Source organism: Rhineura floridana, chromosome 3, assembly GCF_030035675.1.
Source record: "Rhineura floridana isolate rRhiFlo1 chromosome 3, rRhiFlo1.hap2, whole genome shotgun sequence".
In the NCBI taxonomy this organism is placed as follows: domain Eukaryota; kingdom Metazoa; phylum Chordata; class Lepidosauria; order Squamata; family Rhineuridae; genus Rhineura; species Rhineura floridana.
The window spans coordinates 216477272-216505201 of NC_084482.1; the positions used below are offsets into that span (position 1 = coordinate 216477272).

A 27930-nucleotide genomic window follows, 5' to 3' on the forward strand; every position below is an offset into this window, starting at 1 on the left:
TGAGGAGGGCCGGGATCTCTTCTCGATCGTCCCAGGGTGCAGGACATGGAATAATGGGCTGAAGTTGCAGGAAGCCAGATTTCGACTGAACATCAGGAAAAAACTTCCTGTTAGAGCGATAGGACAATGGAACCAATGACCTCGGGAGGTGGTGGGTTCTCCAACACTGGAGGCCTTTAAGAGGCAGCTGGACAGCCACCTGCTGGGTACACTTTAAGTTGGATTCCTACACTGAGCAGGGGGTTGGACTTAATGGCCTTAGAGGCTCCTTCTGTTCTACCGTTCTTTGATTTTCCTCTTACTTTATAGCAGCTACGGCACATGCTCAGAGAGGCCCAAACTGATGGGGTTCAAGACAAGAAGTGAGCGGGCCCAACAGACTGAACTAAGGATACCAAGGCATCACACAAGGCCTCCAGACAAATGGAAGCAAAGAGAGAGTCACTTGGGCCCTGAACCTATTCCAGTGTTGCCAGGTCTACTAAAATCTCAGCTGATCTACTGAAATTTATGCTGATCTACTGATTGTCTGAAAAATATATTTGAATGATACAAATCTACTGTTATTTGGACTGACATGATTTTTTAAAAATATCCCACAACAAAGGAACAATCTCCGGTGTAAGCCATTGGCGTAGATTATTCTGCACCTGCTCAGAGTCGCAGCAGGGAGCAGCCACCATGGGCACTTAGCCTGTTGTAAGAAAGGGAGATTGCTTACCTCAGTGCAGTTAGGAAGATGCAAGGCCACAGCCCTGTACAGCCTTCACATTTCTAGGTGGGACATTTTTGGGGTGAGTTGCATAGAGCCAGCCAATCTCTCTGTCCCTCACCCCACTCACTTATGGAGAGGATGTGAGGGCCAGGCTAGGGGAAGGAAAAGGCAGTAACCTTCTCCCTCACCCTTCCGCCATGCAGAGACAGTATTAACTTAGATAACAGGCTATGTAAAGGTCAGTTTAACAGGAAATTAAGTATGGACACCAGGAATTAAGTGACTGGCACATTTTATGTTTCATAAGAGAAAAGGAAGACAAATAATTGGGTGTTAGAACAAATTAAACCAGAACTGTCACTAGAAGCTAAAATGATGAAACTGAGGTTATCATACTTTGGACACATCATGAGAAGACATGATTCACTAGAGAAGACAATAATGCTGGGAAAAACAGAAGGGAGTAGAAAGAGAGGAAGACCAAACAAGAGATGGATTGATTCCATAAAGGAAGCCACAGACCCGAACTTACAAGATCTGAACAGGGTGGTTCATGACAGATGCTCTTGGAGGTCACTGATTCATAGGGTCGCCATAAGTCGTAGTCGACTTGAAGGCACATAACAACAACAAGAAGAGAAAGGATGTTAAGGATACATCTTGTGGTAAAACAAACAAAAATGTATGCCATAGCGAATAAGTTAAAAACCAGCGTGGAGCTTGTTTTCTCAAAAATTCAGTTTTTATCTTGCATCACAACACCAATACAAAGAACTTAGAAACAGAGGAAGAGCACATTACAATACAACCACTGTCAAGCATTTAGGCAGAGTGGTGCTGAGAACAATATGCATATCTTTCTTGTTGAAGTCAATGAGACCGAGTCGTAACTTCGTAAAGTATTTACTGCATAATAGACCTCCTTTCATAAACTTATATAAACACCTGGATAAACATGCAAAAAAGCTTGCTGAATGGTAGGTTCACAATACACCTTTTCAAAGAGAGAGAGAAAATAGCCTTTAGATTTTACTTCCTGTTGGACAATCAAAGGGACTTTTTAACTGGCTGCTACATGAAGGACTAACTAAGCGATTGGAAACTAATTGTGGAAAACAACTCAATTTTTCTTTTATCTGGTTACTTGGTTGATTTTTCTGCCCAGGAACCTGAAAAGGCCTCATATAAAGCTGTACACATTGTGCAAATTAGGCCTGAATCACAGCCTAGGTGGCCAATCAGCCAGCTAACTATAGTGTGCACAGCAGTGTTTCTATTCCTCTTGGGCTGTTTTCATCCTTTGCCATTAAGTACAGGCGTACCCCGCTTTAACGTTTGCAATGGGACCAGAGAGTATACTTAAAGCGAAAATAAATGTTAAGTGAAGCAATTGTCTTCACTTGTAGTGCACGCAATCACCACTACATGGCAGCGGCGTCATGCCAAGAAACAGAGCTTGGAAAAGTTACTTTTTTGAACTACAACTCCCATCAGCCCAATCCAGTGGCCATGCTGGCTGGGGCTGATGGGTGTTGTAGTTCAAAAAAGTAACTTTTCCAAGCTCTGCCAAGAAAGTATACGTTATTGTGAAGTGCGCGAACGTTAAGCGGGGTATGGGGACGAATGGAGCATGTACGTTATAGCGAGGCAACATTAAGCGGGGCAACGTTAAGCGGGGTATGCCTGTGCTCAAGAAAAAGAAGAAAAAATAGCCACTATGATTGTGAGTATAGCGAGTGCTTTAAAACTGTAAAGGGTAAGTTAGGGTAGATATTTAGAGGAGAGCCGGGATCTCTTCTCGATAGTCCCAGAGTGCAGGACACGGAATAATGGGCTCAAGTTGCAGGAAGCCAGATTTCGACTGGACATCAGAAGAAACTTCCTGTTAGAGCCATACGACAATGGAACCAATTACCTAGGGAGGTAGTGGGCTCTCTGACACTGGAGGCATTCAAGAGGCAGCTGGACAGCCATCTGTCGGGAATGTTCTGATTTGGATTCCTGCATTGAGCAGGGGGTTGGACTTGATGGCCTTGTAGGCCACTTCCAACTCTACTATTCTATGATTCTGTGATTCAGATCATGTTAAGTTATCTCTTTATTTCACCCTTTAGCAATAAGCACAAAATCCTGCTATACTCCTCATAATAACTGCAGATTAAACAAACTTTTACTTCTTATTGCAGGGAAACAAACATACTGCTTTATTGCTGGCTGTGTAGAGAACACAACGGAAATGGAAACTGAAAAGTAGAGCAAAGGAACAGCCGAGGGGTGGAGTCATGTTACTAATTGCACAAATCTGGAGATGGAATATGAAGAAACTTGGCACTGACCATGCTGAGAGTGCACACTTCATGGCTTTGGAGAACAAAATCAAATTCTTTGCAGGGTCACCATACCCATTCTTGCTGCCAAGCCTCATACAGCCGATGTCAAGAGGCTCATAAGTGCAAGTGTTGTGTTCAAAAGTAAAAGCAGGGCCCGACTACAAATGGAAGCAGAAAAATTCTATCTTTACATCCATTATAATATGTCCTCATTGGCCAAGTGGGATCCCAGACTAGCTGTTTCGCTGTGGTTCCAGAAGAAGGAACACAGAGTAGGAAACAGCAGCAATTTAAGGATATTTACAAGGATGCAATAAAGTGGTACCTACCCAAAGATAAAGGTGGAGAAGATTCAGGCCCAAATGAAGACTTTGTTATTAATATGGTTTAGACAGTTTGTTTTAAGCATATCTACCTTTATGGGCTTCTTTGGAAGGAAGGGTGGGATATAAATGCAGTAGTAGTAGCCTTTCCCAACACTTGCCTGTCATTTAAGTGCTTAATAACCACAATGCCTAATGTGTCTACCTCCTCCATATTTCAAAATGCACATTATCAGCTTTCCAACTGCACGAAATGTTTTCAAATTCCACATTTTATGTCCAACTGCATATTAAAAAAACCCTAGACTTCAAGCACTTCTATGATTCCTCTTGTACATGGATCCTTTGATGGGAAGTGAGACTTTTCTTGCAGCTGAAGCTCTTTCCACATTCTAAGCATTTATATGGTTTCTCCCCAGTATGGATCCTTTGATGAGAAGTAAGATTTGACTTCTGATGGAAGCTCTTTCCACATTCTAAGCATTTATATGGTTTCTCCCCTGTGTGAATCCTTCGATGGGAAGTGAGTTTGGAACTCTGACTGAAGCTCTTTCCACATTCCAAGCATTGATAAGGTTTCTCTCCTGTGTGGCTTCTCTGATGTACAGTAAGGCTTAAGCTGTTGCAGAAGCTCTTTCCGCATTCCAAGCATTTATATGGTTTCTCTCCTGTGTGGCTTCTCTGATGTATAGTAAGGCCGATGCTATGACGGAAGCTCTTTCCACATTCCAAGCACTGATATGGTTTGTTCCCACTGTGAATTCTTTGATGGGAAACAAGATTTTTTTTCTGGCGGAAGGTGTTTCCACACTCCAAGCATTGATAGGGCTTCTCCTCACTGTGAATTCTTTGATGAGAATGGAAGTTTGTGCTTTTATTGAAGCTCTTTCCACATTCCAAACATTTATATGGTTTCTCCCCTGTGTGAATTCGTAGATGGGAAGTGAGTTGGGAGCTCTGAATAAAGCTCTTTCCACATTGCAAGCACTGATATGGTTTCTCCCCTGTGTGAATTCTTTGATGGGAAGTGATATCACTCTTCCGAACGAAGCTCTTTCCACACTCCTGGCACTGATATGGTTTCTCCCCACTGTGAATACTTTGATGACGATGGAAGTTTGTGCTTCTATTAAAGGTCCTTCCACACTGCAAGCATTGATATGGTTTCTCCCCACTGTGAATTCTTCTGTGACGATGGAAGTTTGTGCTTGTATAAAAGCTCTTTCCACATTCCAAGCATTGATATGGTTTTGTCCCTGTATGAATTCTTTGATGAGAAGTGAGACTTTTCTTCCAGGTGAAGCTCTTTCCACATTCCAAGCACTGATATGGTTTCTCCCCGCTGTGAGTTCTTTTATGTGACCTCTCACTAAAGCTCTCTCCACACTCTGAATAGTTATATGGCTCCTCCACTGTGTTGATTTTGCAGCGGTCTTCCTTATTCTTGTTTTGCACGTCATCACCTTGTACATTGAAGAGAGAAACTGATTAGAGCCATAGGAGGAAATGGAACCCCAATTTGTTGGACAACTTCAAGTAATTTGTGATAAAATAAGAACTGAAGGGACTTAGAGACAAATTTTACTACATAATTAAGTGCCTCAGCTGCTATGCTACAGACTAATGGATTTGGGCCATGGAGACTAGCTCAAGAATGACACTCATTGGATGGTCTTGGGTCAATCCCTCTCACTCAGCCTTGCCTACTTCACAAGGTTGTTGTTCAGGTATATGGAACAACGACATGCATTCTCTTCTGAGCTATTGGCAGCAATGGAAAAATACAATATGATAAAATAAAAAGGTTAGGCCTCATCATTTACTGGCCGAGGATATCATTTGCATGGAAAATACTTTACCCTTCCATCCAGAGTGGCAAACAAGCGGTAACAGAATAAAAAACAACGAAGACAAAGCATCTTTCAAAAAATCTTAAAACAATTCCAATACAGATGCAAACTGGGATAAATGTATCTGCTTAACAGGCTAGTTGAAAGAGCAAGGTATTCGGTAGATGCCAGAAAAACAACAGAGACAGCGCCTGTCTAATTTGTAAGGGGACTGAATTTCAAAGAGTAGGTGCCACAATGCTAAAAGACCAATTTCTATGTTCTGTGAAAATGACCTCCTGAAGAGATGGTATCTGCAGGAGGCTGTCACCTGCAGAATGCAGTGATCATCTGGATATATAATGGATGAGAAATCTTTCAGGAATCCTGATCCCAAGCTGTATAAGGCTTTATACACCAAAACCAGCACTTTGAACTTAAGTCTTGTTAGGATTCAGTCTCAGTTTTTTGGCCCTCATCCAGCCCACCACTGCATCCAGGCACTAGTCCTGGGATTGAACAGTGTCTCCTGACTCAGATGTTACAGAGAAACAGAGCTGAGCATTATCAGCATACTGCTGACACCTCGCCCCAAATTTCCTAATGAACAGTCCCAATGCCTTCATGTTACTTGCTTGAATAGAGTCTTGGATTTCAGAGCATGTACAGAGTTCCTTGCAAAGAGGCTGGTTCTGAAATAAACCATATCTGGACTCCTGACTGGAAGTTTATGGGAAGGCAAAAGACTCACATATTTATGGGAATCTGAGACTGGTAAAAGGCCACCTCTTTCTTGTGATGGATTGCTTTTTGACATCTCATGAAATCTGCTCTCTCTCTGATGTAAGTGGTACCTTTGGCCAGCTAGAAAATAACCAATTCCCCTTCCCTAACAACTCTGAAGCTTATATTCAAAAGGCCTGGGCTGTTCAGACCAGTCTGATCACTATTTAGAAGGGCATAACTGGAGGAATCATTTTCAGAGACAAAACAGTAGACAGCATTGCATTCAAAGTTTACTGCAGAGTGGTTAGAATCGCAGATACTATAGATGGTGCTGTTGAGCCAGATCAGAATGTTGGGGTTCGTCACATATATAAATAATTTCATTTCAAAACCGGTATTATGATCCACAACAAGGAGATTTACCTAGAGAGGACATGATCCTACAATTCTCCTCCATGACTTTGTTATGCAGCACTCTCTGGTCAGGATCCAGTAGTGCCCACTCCTCATCCGTGAAATACACAGCCACATCTTCAAAGGACAAGGGTCCCTAATGGAAAAAGAAAGCACATGTTTTCCCCTCCTCAAAGATAGCATAAAGATTACCTACTACGAATTGGTGTGTGGTTTTAATGGGTTTGTTTTGACTACGACCTGGGAGACCAGGGTTCAAATCCCCACATAGCCATGAAGCTCACTGGGTGACCTTGGGCCAGTCACTGCCTCTTAGCCTCAGAGGAAGGCAATGGGTAAACCCCCTCTGAATACCGCTTACCATGAAAACCCTATTCACAGGGTCGCCATAAGTCGGAATTGACTTGAAGGCAGTCCATTGTATTTTTTTTATTTTAATTGTGGCTATTTCTAGTTTAATATCTGTTTAACTGGTTTTTATTCTGGTTGTAAGTCTACTTTAAACAATGTACAAATTAATAAACAATACTACTAATAGTAAAACAATTCTAATACTAATAAATAATTCTAGCCTCTCCCCCACTGATCCATCCCTTACCTGATCTGATTCAACAGAAGTTGCTTCCCCTCCATTGCAAAGATGAGACGGCTGAGGAGGTCTTGCCGGCATCACTTCATTCCCTGGGAGAGACAAAGGTGGTGGGAAGCTTCTAGCAAATACTTGTCTCAGACATTATGTGATACACATCTAACTACAAAAATAAGAACATAAGAAGAGTCTGCTGGATCAGGCCAGTGGCCCATCTAGTCCAGCATCCTGTTCTCACAGTGGCCACCCAGGTGCCCCACTAGGAAGCCCACAAGCAGGACATGAATACAAGAGCATCCCTCCCCTCCTGACTATGGAAGCAAAGCATAGCAGTCACAGGTAGTAGTCACTGATAGCCTTCCAAGTTGGTGGCCATCACTGCCTCCTGTGGGAGCAAATTCCATAATTTAACTATGAGCTGCATGAAGAAAAACTTTCTTTTGTCCTGAATCTTCCAATGTTCAGCTTCATTGAATGTCCATGAGTTCTAGTGTTATGAGGGAGAAAATCTTTTCTCTGTCTACTTCTCCGTGCCATGCATAAACTTATACACTTCTATCATGTCTCCTCTGACCCGCCTTTTCTCTAAACTAAAAAGCCCTAAATGCTGCAACCTTTCCTCGTAAGGGAGTTGCTCCATCCCCTTGATCATTCTGGTTGCCCTCTTCTGAACCTTTTCCAACTCTATAATATCCTTTTTGAGATGAGGCGACCAGAACTGTACACAGTATTCCAAATGCGGCCGCACCATAGATTTATGCAACGGCATTATGATATCGGCTGTTTTATTTTCAGTACCTTTTCTCAATGATCTCTAGCATGGGATTTTGTCTTTTTCATAGCTGCTGCACTCTAGATCGACATCTCCACTGAGCTATGCACTACTACCATAAGATCTCGTTCCTGGTCAGTCACCGCCAGTTCAGACGCCATGAGCATTTATTCGAAATTAAGATTCTTTTTGCTCCAATATGCAAAGAGAGCTTCGGCTATGGAGTGGTATACAAGGGCAATAAATAAATAAATAAATAAATAAATAAATAAATTTACAATTGTTTACACCCAGAACTTAGAAAGAATCTTATCTGTTGAGTGTTTGTGCCCATTTTATATTTCAGTTAAATGAAAACACATCTGTCTCCCTTTAAAAGAGAGTGAAATATTGCAAACAAACACGTTTTTTCAGCTGTGGAAAAGGCTGGAGAAAAGCGTCTTCACCCAAAGGTTAAAGGAGCCCATGGATTTCTTTCACAATCGGCAGAGACCAAATTGAGATACAACATTAATGCACTTCCGGGAAGGATTGCTTCGCTTGTGCCTGCCTCTGAGACGAGCTCTCATCTCAGAGGAAGCTTTTTCAGTTTTAAAACCAGTCAAAAGGGTTTTTTTTGACTGGTAAAAACTTTCTCCCAGGCAAGGGAGAAACGAAGAGATCATCCACAAGCTTCGTTGTGTTTGTTGGGGGACTTGAATTCATTAGGATCTCCTATGAACGAAGGACCAGCCAGCAACGTCAGATGGAGCCAGGGAATTTCAAGCAAGCTCAAACTGATTAAGCGAGACGTTTTTCTTTTCTTCAAAGAAAAACAGATTTTAACAGGCAAGCATTCTTCTGTCTATCCTTATCATTTGGCTTAAATTGTTGCAGTAAAAGAGATTTGTTAAAAGAATCAGCAGTAAAGAATCCCTGGGTGAGTTATAACTTTTCTCTTTTATACACGGAATTAAGGCGGAAGGAAATCGAAATAGCTTATCTTTGTTTTTATTGCAAAAAGCTGGCCTGGAATTGAGCATTGTAAAGATACACATGGATGAGAGGCATCTAATCTGAGAAGAAAAATTTTGATTTATATGAACTTTTGAGTATTATATGTCTGGGACTATTTTTTCTGGTCTACTTCATTTTAACGAATCTGCTTGTTCTTTATGCCACTAACTATTTGGATGCTGTGAACTAAATTTGTTTTGCATTCTTGGACACATAAGAGATAAGGCAGTTTGTGCTGTCTACATTATGATGTCATCAGGTTTGGAATATTAACTCCTTTGTTGCTAGAAAAAGAAATAAATTGCTCTTTGCTTGGGAATAGTGCTATATTGGAAATTGAAGGGTTTTTTTTCTTTTTGGTTTTAAAAATGACAATTAAGAAAGTGGCTGAGACCCTGGAAGTAAATATGTTTCAGAAAATAATGGATGAGATTGAGATAACGAAACAAGAAATGAGATATGGCAAACAAGAGATGAAAATTGAATTTGGCAAAATGAAGCAGGAGCTGAAAGAAATAGGGGATTTTATGAGAGAGGAGGTTGATGAGATCAGAGATATAACTAGACAAGCAATAGAAGAAGAAAGAAAAATTAAAGGGAAGATGCAAGTCTTGGAGATTGGAACAGATATATCAAATGTGGAACTGGAAAAAGATTTGGAGTTTATGGACTTTAGAGATAAAGATTACTGTTTGGAATTCAGCGTTGTCCCTGAAGAAATTGATGAAGATATCAGAGATAAAGCTATCAATGTTTCGAAAAAATTTCTGGACTGGAATGATGTGATGGAGCTTGAAATAGAGAAAATCTATAGAATTAATTACAGATATGTTACAATGGAAAAACTCTCAAGAGATGTGCTAGTGCATTTCGTAAAAAAGAGGAACAGAGATATGACTTTACAACAACATTTCAGTAACACATTCAGAATTGATGGCAAGGAAATATTTGTGAGGAAGGAAATTCCCATCAGACTCTTATTATATGACTATGACTATGACAGCAAGATTATTATGGATGCAAGGATGGAAGATGGAAGATGGAATTAACACTGATAATGGAAGAATGGCTATTGAAATTACTGGACCTAGCAGACTTGACGAGATGGATTAATCGACATGTTTATTTGGAGAAAAATCGATGCATATATTTCTCAAGGACTGGAAACCTCTCTGACTTTTTGCGGAAAGAATAAAGTGATGTTAATGAGATTTGATGATTAATTAAGATAACTACTGGAGGAAAGTGATTTTGTAATATATTAAGAGTCAGGTTTGTTATATATTATAGACCTATAACTGATCTGCGACAAATCGGAAGTCAACATTTTATTTTATTGTATTAGTTATTAACTTGTTTTTTGTTTGTTTGTTTTGTTTTTTGAAACTTTGAATAAAAATTAATGATAAAAAGAGATACAACATTAACGCTTACCCCAGGGGTGGGTCACCTTTGTAGCTCAATGGACCAGATCCTTATTAAGATCATTAAAATGTCACATGATTGGCAGGCGGGCATGGAAAATGTTTTTGCAAGACTCCCCCCTCCCCCTTTAACTCCCTGATTGTGGAAAAATAAGAGTAGCGTGGAGAAACGTGGAAGTCTTTCAGACAGCCCCTATGCTCACATTTGAGCAAATGGAAGGGCAGGAGCTGTCAGAAAGCCTTTGCAAAAGTGTCTTCAAAGGGTGCTTTTGCATGGGACTGTAATCCCGGTTTAGATGGTGAGCGGGGATTAAATCCTGCTGCTTTGGCTGCCCGATCTTGTTTCTTGCTGGGAACAGGATCATGCAGCCAAGGCAGGATTAAACCCTGCCCTCCCATCCCTCACCTGATGTCACAAGTGATGTCAGCCTTTGGGTGGGTGAAGTTTGGGGAAAATGGCCTTGTGGGCCAATGGGACCCCCTAAAGGGCCATGATATGCCCAGAGGCCAGAGGTGTTCCTCCCCCTCTGCCGGCTTACCCAGTGGCCCGTCTCTAGTGTTCAATGGAGTTATCTCTGCCTCAGGGAGATCAGTGTTCATTTCTGCAAACAGATTCTTTACCTGAAACAACAGCAATGATGAAAGACATGGAATGGGGAGAAAGATTATTTATTTATTTATTATTTGATTTATATCCCACCCTTCCTCCCGACAGGAGCCCAGGGCTTAGAAAAGATGAGAAAAGGAAAGGCAGAGGCAAAGGCAAAAACCTCCGGGGTATCGGTTATCCTTCGCTGGGTGCTTTCCAAATTAGGTTGGGCAATTACCAGAGTATTTTGGGATAGCCTCCCTCATGTTCTTGGAACTATCCAGATGAAAAGCTCTCACCTGCTGCTGTGCCTGCTTTTTGTCCTCTGCCCGGCTCAGGAGGAAACCTTCAGCCAGGGCCACCGCCTGGGAACTGGTCTCCGCTCCACATTCCCTCACCCAGCTCTCCATCTCCGGTGGAAGGACAGCCAAGAACTGCTCCAGCACCACCAGGTCCAGCATCTGAGCTTTCGTGTGCCTTTCTGGTTTCAGCCACTGACGGCAGAGATAGTGGAGACGGCTGCAAACTTCTCGGGGGCCCTTGGCCTCCCGATAGCGGAAGCACCTGAACTGTTGCCGCTGCACATCTGAGCTGAAGGCGTTCTCCTCACCCAGGACCTTCTGCATGTTTTTTCCCCAGAATCCCCTACTGCTTCCAGTCTCGATGGCGTTGGGGCCTCTTCTTGTTTCAGGGCCGGCTGAGTCTTCCTCATCCATCTTTCCTTCAAGGAAGCTTCCACGAGGTCCGAAGGAACTCCTTTGTCTTCTGCCAATTTCTGCCTCAAGGCTACAACTCTCCTAATCAGAGGTACAGTCAGGTCCTACAAACCCAAGACATTATAGAAGCTAGATGGACCAGTGGCCTGACCTGGTGTAAGGCAGCTTTCTGTCTTTCTCTCTGGCCCCAATCTGTTGCGGCCATCTTCTTCTCCAGCCTCACCTCTTCTGAAGTACTTTGAAGTTGGGTTATATAAGGGCTGTCACTCTGTTCAAAAAAGACTGACTTTTTTTAATCACAGAAATCAAATGTAGGTGCCTCTGATGGAAAGTAAACAAACTAGTTGCATGGATGGGGGGGGGGGAGGAGACAGTCCCTCCTTCTCCGTGAACCATAATCCAGAGATTCTGAGTTTTCATTGTTTTTAAAAAGGAGAACAAGTTTCTAGGCATTTGTTGAACCTGAGACATGAAGCAAAACATACGTTTTCTGCTCTTCCTGTGAGAAACTAGCCTCACGGTTTCATTACCTGACTTGTACAAAGTGTAGTAATTCACCGAATTCGCATAAGCACAAACCCACTATATACAACTGTTACGTATAGCTGTGAGCTCCATTTTCCTCCTGTAGTTGCCGGCTTCCATTAACCCCTTAAACTGCAACCCAAACTCCCAATACTCCAAACCTGCGCGCATACACACATACACACACTCCACGGCCGGAGTGTGTGTGGAGTGCTGTATTTCTCTATTATCTATCAATTTCGCTTTAACACAACAGGTCGAGGGTGTTCACAGGAATGTTTCCAGGGAGGAGCAGAGCAAAACACTGAAAGCTGAGAGGAGGCAAATTTCTCACAAAAAATACATGCCAAAACATTTCTGCATTTTGCCTCCTATCTCAGGTTCTACAATCTGCTGGAAAGTTACTCTCCTTTTTTGAAAAAAGATGGGAATCTGGGATGTATGGTTGGGGGGGGCAACTGGGTCCCTTACATTCCTCTCCCCCCTTGCAACAGGGTTGTTTACTCTCAACTCGGGGACGCCTGCATTTGATTCCTTTGATTAACCCCCCCCCTTCGTTTCCACACTCAGCTTTGAGAACATCATGGCCTGATGAATTTTGTGTGTGTTCTAACTGAAATATAGGAGCTGGTGTAGCACAGTGAGGAGGACAGCTTGACTGGGAGTCCAGAGCCTGTGAGTTCAAATCCCCACTTGTGTCTCCTGGGTGTCAAGGGCCAGCTAAAGATCACCCCACAGTGAGTGGCTCAGGGTTACGTGCCATGCCACCTGGGCAGCCGTGGGCAAGCTGCAGAGTCCCAAGGAGCCCAGTTGCCCTCCATCTGGCAGTTGCGGACAAGGAAAGGGCTGGCTTGTGCAGCTGTGGCAAGCTGAGCAGGCCCTAGCCAGCTGGGAGGACTAGCCTCAGAGGGAGGCAATGGTAAACCCTCTCTGAATACCGCTTACCACGAACACCCTATTCATAGGGTAGTCATAAGACGGGATGGACTTGAAGGCAGTCCATTTCCGTTTTTTCTAATTGAGAAGTCACTTCCATTGAGACGAGATGAGCATTACAGACCTACTTTAAATCCCACCCCTATATTAACCCCCTACCCCGACTTTGCAGAGGAGTGGGAAAAGATCCGCTCCCTGATTTGGATGTTCTGATGGATCCCGGATGGATCAGCTGCACGGGGCCCCCATGCACCCTCGCCCTGCGGCCCAGGGGACCCCCATCCTCCAAATGCACAAAACGGGGCGAGAGACTCACCAGATGTCAGAAGGGGGCAGTAGTGCAGCGCTTGCGAAAGACAAAGGCCCTTTTCCTCTGCACGCGTGAGAAGCCAGGCAGGGAAGGGGCTTTGGAGGGACGGAGGGGCTTTGGAGGGACGGAGGCGCTTTGGCTCCGGCGGATCCCGCCGCACTCCTCCTTCTCCTCCCCAAATTCCTTTCCTCTCTAGGAATCTAGTTCGGTTCAGTTCATTTTAACCCATTGAGAGCCAAGCACCAGGATCACCTGTTGCAAAGCAAAGAGCCAAAGAGGAAATGCGCGTTGCGCACACAGAGGGAATTTGGGCCCCTCCCGGCCTGACGCAGACACTTCAGGTTCCCAAGCGAGCAGGGCAATCCGAAGTTCGCGAGTTCAAAGGTGGGAAATGAGTGGAGCAAAGCAGGCAGGAAAACTTCCAAGCGACTGATCTGAGGTCCCTCCCAACTCTATTTCTATTTCTCCTTTTCATCTTCTTCAGGTGAGGCTGTCAATGTGCTGAACCGGTGCCTGGCTGCGACAATGGACTGGATGAGGGCTAATAAACTGAGGCTCAATCCAGACAAGACTGAGATGCTGCTAGTGGGTGGTTCTTCTGACCAGAGGGTGGATGTCCAACCTGTCCTGTCCTGCACTCCCCCTGAAGGAGCAGGTTCGTAGCCTGGGGAGTTCTCCTAGAACCATCTCTGTCACTTGAGGCTCAAGTAGCCTCTCTGGCACGGAGTGCCTTCTACCAACTTTGGTTGGTGGCCCAGCTGGACAGGGATAACCTGGCTTCAGTTGTCCATGCTCTGGTAACCTCCAAGTTAGATTACTGCAATGCGCTCTATGTGGGGCTGCCTTTGAAGACGATTCTGAAACTGCAGCTTGTGCAAAATGCAGCGGCCAGATTGGTAACAGGGACCAGACGGTCCGAATATATAAAACCAATTCTGGCCCGCTTGCATTGGCTGCCTGTATGTTTCCAAGCTCGATTCAAGGTGCTGGTTTTAACCTATAAAGCTTTACACGGCTTGGGACCACAATACCTGATGGAACGCCTCTCCCGACACGAACTCACCCGTACACTACACTCAATATCCAAGGCCCTCCTCCGGGTGCATACTTGGAGGGAAGCTGGGAGTCTGGCAACAAGGGAGAGGGCCTTCTCATTGGTGGCTCCTAAATTATGGAATGATCTCTTTCACAAGGTGCACTTGGCGCCAACATCTTTTCGGCAGCAGGTCAAGACTTTCCTCTTCTCCCAGGGATTTTAGCATGTGTTTTTAAATTGCTTTTTAAAAATGTGTTTTTAAATTTGTATATTTGTTTTTAATGTTTTTAATTGTTGTAAACCACCCAGAGAGCTTTGGCTATGGTTGTTGTTGTTATGTGCCTTCAAGTCGATTGTGACTTATGGCGACCCTATGAATCAGCAACCTCCAAGAGCATCTGTCATGAACCACCCTGCTCAGATCTTGTAAGTTCAGGTCTGTGGCTTCCTTTATGGAATCAATCCATCTCGTTCGGCCTTCCTCTTTTTCTACTCCCTTCTGTTTTTCCCAGCATTATTGTCTTTTCTAGTGAATCATGTCTTCTCATGATGTGTCCAAAGTACGATAACCTCAGTTTCACCATTTTAGCTTCTAGTGACAGTTCTGGTTTAATTTGTTCTAACACCCAGTTATTTGTCTTTTTTGCAGTCCATGGTGTCTGCAAAGCTCTCCTCCAGCACCACATTTGAAATGAGTTGATTTTTCTCTTATCTGCTTTTTTCACTGTCCAACTTTCACATCCATACATAGAGATCGGGAATAACATGGTCTGAATGATCCTTCGGTGTTCAGTGATACATCTTTGCATTTGAGGACCTTTTCTAGTTCTCTCACAGCTGCCCTCCCCAGTCCTAGCCTTCTTCTGATTTCTTGACTATGGGGCGGTTTGCAAATGCAATCAATCAATCAATAAACCCTCCGTAGCAGATTTGGGGAGGGTGCACGGAGATGAAGTTAATCCTGACGCCAAGGGAACAACTTCATCGGATGCAGCCCCTAGATCTTTTTTTAAGAAAAAAATAGAAATAAAACAAAACATTACAATACATTGAAAGGTCTCATGCAAGACATTGCAAAGCCGCGTATCTGAATCTCCCGGGATGCTGGTGCCAGGATGGGGTTGGATGGCGCCTCTGGGATTGGCCAGGCATCTTCCTAACTGCTCTGAGGTAAGCAATCTCCCTTTCTTATCACAGACTGAGTGCCCATAAAGGTGGCTGCAGCTCTCTTTCTGAGCATGTGTGGAATTAATAAAGTACACCCAGTATATTGCTGCATCATTGTGGAATATTAAACAAAACAAAACATGCAAGTCCAGATGTTAGTAGACTTACTTCATTCAAAGGTATTTTTCAGACAGTCGGCATATCAGCATATATGTCAGTAGATCTGCTGAGATGTTAGCGGAACTGGCAATGTTGGAATAAGTTCAGGGCCCAAAATTGGTGTGGTAGCCTTGTGTGCTGCCTAGTTGAGTCTGCTGGGCCCAAAACCTGCATGGCTGACTCGGTCAGTCTGGGCATCTCTCTAAATGTGTGCTGCAACCACTATAAATTGAGAGCAGAAGAGTTGGAGAAGGAAGCTCAAAGATCCTGAAGCCCCTGAAGAAATAGTGCGGGCCTGTCCTGTGATGCTCTTCTAAGCTGGGAACGGAGAGTGAATCATCCCTGCATAGGAGAGAAGAACTTAGAGGAATCAGGGCTACGTTCTCCTGAAGGGCTGGGCAAGGAGAAGACACACGAGGGCAGAGGAAAAGGACAGCTGCTGCTGTAGGCAGTTGCTGACTAGGACAAGCACAAGCCAAGTTCTGTGGCTGCCTCTGTACTGGGATGTTTTTAGTCAGGAACAAAGAGGGGGATAAAGTGGATATCCTACTTTCTTTGCTTTCTTTCAACCCATATTTATACCCCCAAGGACACAAACACCCAAAACTATAATATCATGTGATGTCAGGAGTGGCCCTGTTCTCCTTTACATTAACAGCTATCAGAACTGACAGTCCATCGCTGCCCTTTACAGACCCGATTTTTAGGACTTCAAAGCACAGCACAGGGGTGTTGGGAAGCCCTTTTGTAAACCGGGGTTGTTTGCAAAAGGGCTTTCGAACAGCTCCAGGCGCTCCTGTCCTCCTTTACGTTCACATGCAAATGGCTTTGTGCGTAGGAAGGAAAAGCGTCATGCAGAAGCTGAGTGAGTCAAAAGTAAGCATCACCCTTGATTGATTGATATAAACCTCATTTTAAATGTAGTAAGAGCACAGTAGCAGTACTAGCTGGGAGCTATATCCCCTAAAATGTGCTCAGGATCCCAGGGACGACAAGCCTGTAGAAATCTAGTCTTCGGCTCAACCCAAGCAGGGGAACCTTGTCAGTTTGTAGTACAGTAGGGCCCCGCTTTACGGCGTTCCGCTGATGTGGCGGCTTTCAATCAGAGGAAATTCCCCGTTTTAAAGCCGATTTTGCTGTTTTGCGGCATTTTGGCATTTTCGCGCGACGCATCCCATTAAAATCTATGGGTTCCACTTTACGGCAATTTCCGCTTTACGGCGGGGGGCTAGTCCCTAACCCGCCGTATAAGCGGGGCCCTACTGTACACCAGGAATCTAGATTAAATCTGTTTTGGAGAGGAGTACAAGAGCCACAACAACCAACCACCCATGCATAGTTCCACACAGTGTAGTCCCAGCTAGTGGGAGAATCAGCTTAGAATAAAAAAGGTAAAATTGGCTTTTAGATCAAGCTCAAGTGTAGACTTCATCTTGCAACCTGGAGAAACTGTCGTAAGCACTGTGCCTCATTGCAATCTCTTATGTTGGCTACAACAGAACGCCTTTTGGCTTTGGCAAGCACATGGGCACCTGTGGGTGCCATGTTGGTAACACCTCTTTTATCGATTGCACTGCCCTGACTTTATGTGCCAGGCTTTCACTTCAGAAGCAACAAGGAAAGCAATGGGGGATCTCTTTTTCCTCCAGGATTCAAGATACTTGATGCCTTTGATGGCTGGCTGGTTGGTTCGCTGCCCCTTTGGTGGCAGAAGTCACTCCCCTTAAAGACTGCATACCTTTAAAGCATGTGGCTTCCCCCAAAGAATTGTGGGGACTTGATAATGTGTTTAGGGGGCTGGGAAATGTGGCTCTCCGAGGGATAAACAGCAGCTCCCAGAATTCTCACATACTTTAAAGGTATGATGGGTATGAGTAACTGTAAAGTAATCAATTCCTTTCAGAACAATTATAATTGTAATTTATTCCATTTGGGGGCCGTGTAACAGTAATTGTAATTAATTCTTTTTTAAAAGTAATCTTCCAAGCTCTGAAGGATACAGTGAACAAGGTGATACAAAAAGGGGTAAACAAAAAAGTTTATGCTGTAACTAGGAGGTTAAAATGTAGCATGGATCACGTTTTCTTAAAACTTCAGTTTCAATCTTGTATTATGACAACACCAATACAAAAAAAACAAAAAAAACCCAGGGTTAGAAACAGAGGAGGAGCACATTGCAATCCAACCATTGTCAAGCATTTCGGCAGAGTGGCGCTAAGAACAATACACATACCTTTCTTCTTCAAGTCAATGAGACCGAGTCCTTAACTTTATAAAATACTTTCTGTATAATGGGGCTCCTTTCATCAACTTATACAAACACTTGTTCAACATGCAATCACGTTTTCAGAATAGTAGATTAGATTGTATGCCTTTTTAAGCAGGGACTTTTTATTGTTTTATTTTATGTACACTTCCATATGCACCTGATGGCACTACTTAAATAATTAACAACAATAGCAAATTCGCAATACAACTTTTCAGAGAGAGAAATGACCTTTATATTTTTGATCCTGTTGGGACAGTCAAGGGAAAACTTTGTAACAGGTTGCTATGTAAAGGACCGACTAAGTGATTGGAAACTAATTGCTGAAAACAATTGGTTTTTTTAAAATCTGGTTGTTGGGTTGATTTTTCTGCCCAGGGACCCTGAAAAGGCCTCATGCTGAGCTGCACACCTGAAAATCAGAAATTAGGCCTGAATTACAGCCTAGGTGACCAGTCAGCCAGCTAACTGTAGTGTGCACAGCAGTGTTTCTTTTCCTCTAGGGCTGTTTTCATCCTTTGCCATTAAGTACTCAAGAAGAAGAAGAAATAGCCACTATTTGTTCAGATCACTTTAATCAATTTCTGTATTTCACCCTTTAGCAATAAGTACCCAATCCTGATCTACTCATCACAAACCCTTACTTCTTACTGCACGCAAACAAAAATGCTTCTTTATTGTTAGCTGGGTAGAGAACACAATGGAAATGGAAGCTGAAAATCAGAGCAAAGGAATGGCCAAGGGGCAGAGCTTAACTCTAGCACAAAATACTAATATTTAACTCTTCAAGGGTCATGTTACTAATTGCACAGATCTGGAGTATGAAGAAACTATGCCCTGAGTATGTTGAGAGTGTGCACTCCATGGATTTGGAGGACAACATCAAATTCTTTGGAGGATCACCAAACTACAAGAACAGTTAAAATCCTTGCTCTCGATCTGGCTGCCAAATCTTATAGTGCCAATGTCAAGAGGCTCATAAGTGCAAATGCTGTGCTTAAAAGTAAAAGCAGGGAAACAGAAAACTTTACATCCAATATAAATGGATGCCTCAGCTGTTTTGCATTGGTTTCAGAAGAAGGTACCTGCCAAAAGATAAAGGTGGAGAAGGTTCAGGTCTAAATGAAGACTTCCTTATTAGTATGGTTTGGGCAGTTTATTTTACTAATGGAAACTGAATGCATTCTATCACTATGGACTCCTTTGGGAAGAAGGGGCGGGATATAAATTTAATGATAATGGTGTTAATACACACTGACCTGTCATTGCCTGTCATTTAATGCTTAATAATTACAATTGCCTAATATGTCTACCCCCTATTTTTGAAAATGCATATTATCAGCTTTCCAACTGCACAAAATGTTTTCAAACTCCACATTTTATATCCAATTGCATATTAAAAACACCTAGAATTCAAGTCATTCCATGGTTCCTCTTCTGTATGAATTCTTTGATGGGAACTGAGACTTTTCTTGCAGCTGAAGCTCTTTCCACATTCAAAGCATTTATATGGTTTCTCTCAGGAATGCATCCTTTGATGGGAAGTAAGATCTGACTTCTGATGGAAGCTCATTCCACATTCCAAGCATTTATGTTTTCTCTCCTGTGTGGCGTCTCTGATCTATAGTAAGCGAATGCTATGATGGAAGTTCTTTCCACATTTTAGCAGTAATGTAGTTTGTCCCCACTGTGAATTCTTTGATGGGAAATAAGATCTTTCTTCTGGCAGTAGGTGTTTCCACACTCCAAGCATTGGTAGGGCTTCTCCCCACTGTGAATTCTTTGATGGGAAGTGAGTTGGGAGCTCTGAATAAAGCACTTTCCACATTCCAAGCATTTATATGGTTTCTCCCCTGTATGGATTCTCTGATGGGAAGTAAGATTTGACTTCTGATGGAAGCTTTTTCCACATTCCAAGCATTTATATGGTTTCTGTCCTGTGTGGTATCTCTGATGTATAATAAGGCTGATGCTATGACGGAAGCTTTTTCCACACTCTAAGCATTGATAGGGCTTCTCCCCACTATGAGTTCTTTGATGGGAAGTGAGACTTTTCTTGCAGCTGAAGCTTTTTCCACATTCTAAGCATTTATATGGTTTCTTCCCGGTATGGATCCTTTGATGGAAAGTAAGATCTGACTTCTGAATAAAGCTCTTTCCACATTCCAAGCATTTATATGGTTTCTCTCCTGTGTGGCTTCTCTGATGTATGGTAAGGCCAGTGCTATGACGGAAGCTCTTTCCACACTCCAAGCATTGATATGGCTTCTCCCCACTGTGAATTCTTTGATGGGAAGTGAGTTGGGAGCTCTGAATAAAGCTCTTTCCACATTCTAAGCATTTATATGGTTTCTCCCCTGTGTGGATTCGTATATGGGAAGTGATCTCACTCTTCTGAACGAAGGTCTTTCCACATTCCTGGCACTGATATGGTTTTTCTCCACTTTGAATTATTTGATGACGATGGAAGTTTGTGCTGCTATTAAAGGTCTTTCCACATTCTAAGCATTTATATGGTTTTTCGCCAGTATGGATCCTTTGATGGGAAGCAAGATTTGAGTTCTGATGGAAGCTCTTTCCACATTCTAAGCATTTATATGGTTTCTCCCCTGTGTGAATCCTTCGATGGGAAGTGAGTTTGGAACTCTGACTGAAGCTCTTTCCACATTCCAAGCATTGATAAGGTTTCTCTCCTGTGTGGCTTCTCTGATGTACAGTAAGGCTGAAGCTGTTGCAGAAGCTCTTTCCGCATTCCAAGCATTTATATGGTTTCTCTCCTGTGTGGCTTCTCTGATGTATAGTAAAGCTGGAGCTATGACGGAAGCTCTTTCCACATTCGAAGCACTGATACGGTTTGTTCCCACTATGAATTCTTTGATGGGAAGTAAGTTGGGAACTCTGAATAAAGCTCTTTCCACATTCCAAGCATTGGTAGGGCTTCTCCCCACTGTGAATTCTTTGATGAGAATGTAATGTCGTGCTGCTACTGAAGCTCTTTCCACATTCCATGCATGTATATGGTTTCTCCCCTGTGTGAATGCGTAGATGGGAAGTGACATCACTCTTCCGAACGAAGCTCTTTCCACACTCCTGGCATTGAAATGGTTTCTCCCCACGGTGAATACTTTGATGACGATGAAAGTTTGTGCTTCTATTAAAGGTCTTTCCACACTCCAAGCATTGATATGGTTTCTCCCCACTGTGAATTCTTCTGTGACGATGGACGTTTGTGCTTGTATGAAAACTCTTTCCACATTCAAAGCATTGATATGGTTTCTCCCCTGTATGAATTCTTTGATGAGAAGTGAGACTTTTCTTCCAAGTGAAGCTCTTTCCACATTCCAAGCACTGATATGGTTTCTCCCCACTGTGAGTCTTTTGATGGGAGCTCTGACTGAAGCTCTCTCTACACTTCAAATATTGATATGGCTCCCACACTGCATGGATCTTGTAGTGGTCTCCCTTATTCTTGGATTGCAATTCATTACCTTCTGCAATGAAGAAACTCATTAGACACGTAGAAGGAAATGGAGCCCGAAATTACTGAACAACTTCAATTAATGCTTGAGATAAAGTAAGAACTGAAGGGATTTAGATTGGAGGCAGATTTTACTACATAGTTAGGTGCCTCTGTTACTGCAGCTGCTGTGCGACAGACTAATGGATTTGGTCCATGGAAACCAACTCACAGATGGTCTTGGGCCAGTCATCCTCATTCAGAGGGTGCCTCATCCTGGCAGAAGGTGTCATCTGCATGCAGAAATTCATTTATCTGATTTATTTATCAGTTTACAACCCGCCCTTCCTCCTGAAAGGAGCCCAGGGTGGCAAAAAACAACTGAGAAAAAAATAAAAACATATTTGAAATAAAGCATCTTTTAAAACAATGTCAATACAGTTGGAGACTGGAATTAAGTTAGCTACTTAAAAGGCTTGTTGCAAGAGGAAGGTTTTGAGTAGATGCCAGAAAGACAACAGAAAGCACCTGTCTGATATTTAAGGATAGGGAATTCCAAAAAGCAGGTGCCACAATGCTAAAGGACCAATTTCTATGTTCTCTGGAAAGGACCTCCTGATGAGAGGGAACCTGCAGGAGGCCCTCACCCGCAGGATGTAGTGCTCAATTGACTATATAAGGGGTGCGACTATCTTGTCGATATTTTGATCCCAAGCTATTATAGGACCTGCCCCTGTGAGCAGTCAAGCCAAAACATTTTGCACCAGCTGCAGCTTCCGGACCAACCTCAAGGGCAGCCCCACGTAGAGCGCATTGCGGTAATCCAGCCTGGAGGTTACGAATGCATGGAAAACAGCAGTCAGACTGCCCAAGTCCAGAAACAGCCACAACTGTCCTACAGCTGCAGCTGATAAAAGGCACTCCTAGCCACTGAGGTCACTGGGGCCTTCAAAGACAAAGATGGCTCCAGGAGCACCTCTGTACTACAAACCGGCTGTTTCCAGGGGAGTATCACCCCATCCAAGGAAGCAGTTGACCATTTATGCAGACTCAGGGATCCTGTATCCACAGCGCCTCCATCTTGCTAGGATTCAGCGGCAGTTTTTTGGTCCTCATCCATCCCAGCCCCAGTCCAAGCACCGATCCTGGGCTTGAACAGCCTCTCCTGATTCAGATGTTACCAAGAAGTAGAGTTGGGTACCATCACATACTGCTGACATCTTGCCCCAAATCTCCAAATGACCACTCCCAATGGCTTCATGTTACCTGCTTGAATAGAGTCTTGCATTTCAGAGCATGTGCAGAGTTCCTTGCAAAAGGCTGGTTTGGAAATAAACCATCTTTGGACTCCAGAGTAGAAGTTTCCATAATGGCAAAAGACTCACATATTTATGTGAATCTGAGACCAGTAGAAGCCCACCTCTTTTTTGAGATGGATTGCTTTTTGGTCTTAACATGAAATATGCTCCACTTCTCTAACAACTCTGAAACTTACATTTCAAAGGGCCTGGGCCGTTCAGACCAGTCTGATCACTGTTTGAGCTATATCAAAATACTGTGGTTGATCCCATACATAAATAATTGGATCATAATATCGGTTTTGAAACTCAACAGGGAGACTTACTGAGAAAGGCCACAATTCCATAATTCTCCTCCATGACTTCCTTATGCAGAGCTCTCTGGTTAGGATCCAGCAGCGCCCACTCCTCCTCAGTAAAATACACAGCCACATCTTCAAAGGACAAGGGTCCCTAATGGAAAAAGAAAGCACATTGTTCTCTCTAAAGATAGCAGAAAGATTAATTGCTACTAACTGGTGTGTTGTTTTAATGGGTTTTATTTTAGTTATGGGTACTGCTAGTTTTACCATTTGCTGAACTGGTTTTTATTTTGGTTATAAGCCTTTTTTAGCTTTAAACAATGCATAAATAAATAAGCAACACTACTACTACTAATAATAAATAATACTGGCTCCATCCAAAAGGCTAGTTAAGGTGAGGTGATTGGTCATTATTCTCATGATTTAAAGGTTCTTGAATGGCATTCACAGCCTTCGTTAAAGAGCGCTTTGTCAGAAGCAAAGAGGTGAGAAATTTCTTCAGGCCCAGCAAGGTGGGGAGAGGACAGAGGCACCCAGGCTGCCCCCAGCCTCTCCCCGCACTGATTCATCCCTTACCTGATCCTCCTCCACAGTAGCTGCTTCCCCTCCATTGCGAAGATGAGACGGCTGAGGAGGTCTTGCCAGCAGCACTCCATTCCCTGGGAGAGACAAAGGTGGTGGGAAGTCAGAAGTACATGCTTGTCCCAGAGGTTATGGGATGCATGTCTAGCTGCACATGGATCTTAAAAAAAGTCTTATGTGTTGAGTGTTTGTAACCCAGTTTATATTTCAGTTGCGTGAAAACAGATCTCTTTCCTTGTGGTATCTTCTTCCCAAGTGAATGTGCTGGTCCCTGTGATGTTCCTATATTAATGTATATATGGTAAGTGTTGTTGTTTTAGAAGATACATGGTAAGTGGAGTGAAAGAGGAGGGGGAGTGAATGGGCAGTAGAATGCGAGATGATTGGCTGAGTGTTTAAAATGGCTGAATGTATAAAAGGAAGAGTGAGAGTGGAATGAGGGGGGAAAAGAGAAAGAGTGGGTTGTTTGGTGGGGTTGAGAGAGTGGTTTGCCAGGAGAGGGAAAGAGAAGGAGGGAGGTGGAGTTCGGATTAGTATTGAGTAAAACCATATGCTTATGTGCCTTAAGAAGAAATCTTGTTAATCTTGTTAGCTTTGTTATCTTTAATAAATACTTAATTTGGTTTACCAAAGGCCTGATCCTTGGCTGGGGTTTCACAGACCAGAAGGGAGGGTAAGGTAATGACCAAGGCTGAAGGGGAACTGTAACAAATGGTGGCAGCGGTGAAGAGAATAACAATACCAGTATTCAGAGTCTCTGGGAATACTAGTATTAGGACGTGACTGGTGGTTGCTTAGCAGGGGGATCTGTTGAGATCTGTGCTAGAGCGGGGAGAGAAACAATAAAAAAAAGGACAGTCCGGACTGGTGGAGTCCCTGGTGGTGCCTAGTGACAGGCAGTAGCCACGCGCAGGTAGGAACCTGACAGGGAGAGCCAGGGAAGGACGCCTCACAGTCCCCATGTATAAAAGAGTGAAATGCTGCAAATAAATACATTTTTTCAGCTGTGGAAAAGGCTAGAGAAGAGTGTCTTCACCCAAAGGTTAAAGGAGCCCATGTATTTCTTTCACAATTGGCACAGAGAGAGCAAACTGAGATACAACATTAACGCGTACCCCAGGGCCTTTTTGACTGGATGGGCCAAATCCTTTGTAAGATCATTAAGACATCATATGATTGGCAGATGGGCACCCCCTCCCACCAGTCAAAATCCCTTGTGCTTCCCTTAATTCTCCGTAATCTGAGATTTCCCCCTCCTTCCCCTTTAAATCCCCAATCGTGGAGAAGTAAAAGGGAAACGCAAGGAGACATGGAAAATGTTTATGCAAGTCTTTTTTAATTCCTCAGTTGTGGAAAAATAAGGGTAGTGTGGGGAAACTTGGAAAAGTCTTTCAGACAGCCCCTGTGCTCACGTTTGAGGAAATGGAAGGGCAGGAGCTGTCTGCAAGCCTTTGCAAAAGTGTCTTGGAAGCAGCTCACCTGCGAGAGCTGCTTCAAAGGGTGCTCTTGCATGGGACTGTGATCCCATTTTAGATGGTCAAAGGGGATTAAATCCTGCTGCTTTGGCTTGTTCCTTGCTGGGAACAGGATGATGTAGCCAAGGCAGGATTAAACTCTGTCCCACCCATCAGGTGTCATCAAAAGTGAAGTCAGCTGGGAGATGGGTGGTGAAAATAGGCCAAATGGGAGATCCTGAAGGATCGTGACTGGCCTGGAGGGCACAGACCCCCCTCCCCCACACCCCCCAGCTTACCCAATGGCTCCTCTCTAGTGTTCGATGGACTCCTCTCTGCCTCAGTGTTCACTTCTGAAAACAGATTCTTTACCTGAAACAGCAACACAGATTGAAGATATGGAATGCAGAGAAGAATTAGAAGAGGAATGGCCTCCTTGACCGCATGCTTTCCAAATAAGGTTGCACAATTAACAGTGTTTTGGGATACCCTCCCGCACATTCTGAATCTCTTGGATTTATGTCAATGAAACGTTCTCACCTGCTGCTCTGCCTGCTTCTCATCCTCTGCCTGGCTCAGGAGGAAACCTTCGGCCAGGGCCACCGCCTGGGAAGTGGTCTCTACTCCACATTCCCTCACCCAGCTCTCCGTCTCTGGTGGAAGGACAGCCAAGAACTGCTCCAGGATCACCAGATCCAGAATCTGATTCTTCGTGTTTTGCTCTGGCTTCAGCCACTGATGGGAGAGGTGGTGGAGTCGGCTGCAAGCCTCTCGGGGCCCCTTGGCCTCCTCGTAGCGGAAATGCCTGAACTGTTGCCTTTGCACTTCTGAACTGAGGGTGTCCTCACCCAAAACCTTTTGCATGGTTCTTTCCCAAGATTCCTCACTGCTTCCTTTTTGGGTGATATGGGAGCTTCTTCCTGCTTTTGAGCCAGATGAGTCTTCCCCATCCATCTGTGATCTGCTCTACAAAAGCCTCCAAGAGGCTGAAGGAACTTCGTCACCTGCCAATTTCAGTCTCGAGCCTTTTTGTCTCCTACTTAATTCCACTCAATTGAAGATTTGTGTCCATTGAAATGAGATCAGCATTACAGTCCTACTTTAACCACCACCACACACCAATATATCAAAGGGGCCCTCCTGGCTTTGCAGAGAGGAGAGTGAATGGAAGAAGATCCACTCCCTGATTTGGGTATTGTGGTGGATCCCGAATGGATCAGCTGCACAGTCCCCCTATGCACTCTTCCTCTGCGGCCCATGGATCCCCCCACCCCCAAATGCACAAAATGGGGCAGGGGGGAGAGGCTTACCACATTTCAGAAGAGGCCAGCAATGCAGCGGGCATTGACAAAGGCCCTTTCCCCCTCCCCAAGTGAGAAGCCAGGGAGGAAAGGATTGTGGAAGGAGGTGCTTTTGATCTGTAGGGGCCCTCCCTTCCTCCTCAAATTCCCTTCCTCTCTAGGAATCTGGTTCAGTTCATCTTAACCCATTGGAAGCCAAGCACCAGGATCCCCTCTCTCTGAAAGCAGGAGCCAAAGAGGAAATGTGCGTTGCACACACAGAGGGGAAGTTTGGACTCTGCCAGCGTGGGGGAAACACTTCAGGTTCCCAAACGAACATGGAAATTCAAAGCAGCATGAGGGAGGCAGCAGTGTCACTTTTCTTGCCCGGGAGGTGGAGTGAGCAAATGAGTTCAAAGGTGGGAAAGTTGGGGGCGGGGGAGAGAAAAGTGGAAATGGACTGCCTTCAAGTCAATCCCGACTTATGGCTACCCTGTGAATAGGGATTTCGTGGTAAGCGGCATTCAGAGGGGTTTACCATTGCCTCCCTCTGAGGCTAGTCCTCCCCAGCTGGCTAGGGCCTGCTCAGCTTGCCACAGCTGCACAAGCCAGCCCCTTCCTTGTCCGCAACTGCCAGCTGGGGGGCAACTGGGCTCCTTGGGATTCTGCAGCTTGCCCACGGCTGCCCAGGTGGCAGGGCACGTAACCCCTGAGCCACTCACTGTGGGGTGATCTTTAGCTGGCCCTTGACACCCAGGAGACACGAGTGGGGATTTGCTCACAGACTCTGGACTCCCAGCCAGGCTGTCCTCCCCACCACACTATACCAGCTGTTGGGGTATAGGCAGGAAAACTTCCAAGAATGGAGAGGAAGTTAATCCTGATGCCAAAGGAACAACTTTGTTGGACGCAGCCTCTAAATTGATAGATATATTTTAATAGAAATAAAACAAAACAGCTTAATTCATGGAAAGCTATAAGAAACTAAACTGGAAAGGGACAATGCCCATTGTGGAGCAAGGCTGGTAAGGAAAAGTGACCTACTCTCCATTGCAACACTCCCTCCTGCTGGACCACTCTCCCAAAAGCTAGGTCTGTACTGTGTGGAGCTACAGTACACACCAGCAGTTGGCTGTTGTTGCTTTTTTTTTTTAACTCCTCTCAAAAACTGAAATTTAATCTAGGTTTCTGGTTTGCTGTGACCCAACAAGATGCCCCTGGGGATCTTGAGCCCTTAGGTCTTTAGAGGATTCGGCTGCTAGCTGACAGCACCCTTACTGCGCTCTTATTAGATTTAAAAGGACGCTTTAAATAAACAAATAAATGTGTGATGCTTGCTTCTGACTCGATCAGCTTCTGCGCAAAGCTTTCCATTTCTACGCACACAGCCATTTGCATGTGAACGTAAAGGAGGACAGGAGCGCCTGGAGCTGTTCGAAAGCCCTTTTGCGAACAACCCCGGTTTACAAAAGGGCTTCCAAACACCCCTGTGCTGTGCTTTGAAGTCCTAAAAATCGGGTCTGTAAAGGGCAGCGATGGACTGTCAGTCCTCATAGCTGTTAATGTAAAGGAGAACAGGGCCACTCCTGACACCACATGGTATTATAGTTTGGGGTGTTTGTGTCCTTGGGGGTATAAATATGGGTTGAAAGAAAGCAAAGAAAGTAGGATATCCACTTTATCCCCCTCTTTGTTCCTGACTAAAAACATCCCAGTACAGAGGCAGCCACAGAAC

The 27930-nt window shown here is 44.1% G+C and overlaps 2 protein-coding genes across 2 annotated transcripts; both read right to left on the bottom strand.

Annotated features, from left to right (window-relative positions):
- Nucleotides 1-1475: 1475 nt before the first annotated feature.
- LOC133381630 (zinc finger protein 420-like) lies at nt 1476-26413 on the bottom strand. The gene is made up of 7 exons (XM_061620980.1): nt 25456-26413; nt 25215-25287; nt 23456-23538; nt 22904-23030; nt 19511-21313; nt 4824-4831; nt 1476-4775 (listed from the first exon to the last, which is right to left on the bottom strand). The coding sequence occupies exons 1-7, from the start codon at nt 25867-25869 to the stop codon at nt 3687-3689; spliced, it is 3597 nt and encodes a 1198-aa protein (XP_061476964.1). The 5' UTR covers nt 25870-26413; the 3' UTR covers nt 1476-3686.
- On the bottom strand, nt 7725-13572 carry LOC133381624 (zinc finger protein 24-like). The gene is made up of 4 exons (XM_061620971.1): nt 13201-13572; nt 11007-11527; nt 10658-10739; nt 7725-7915 (listed from the first exon to the last, which is right to left on the bottom strand). Exons 2-4 carry the CDS (start codon nt 11421-11423, stop codon nt 7866-7868), a joined length of 549 nt encoding a protein of 182 aa, XP_061476955.1. The 5' UTR covers nt 11424-11527; nt 13201-13572; the 3' UTR covers nt 7725-7865.
- Nucleotides 26414-27930: the final 1517 nt, after the last annotated feature.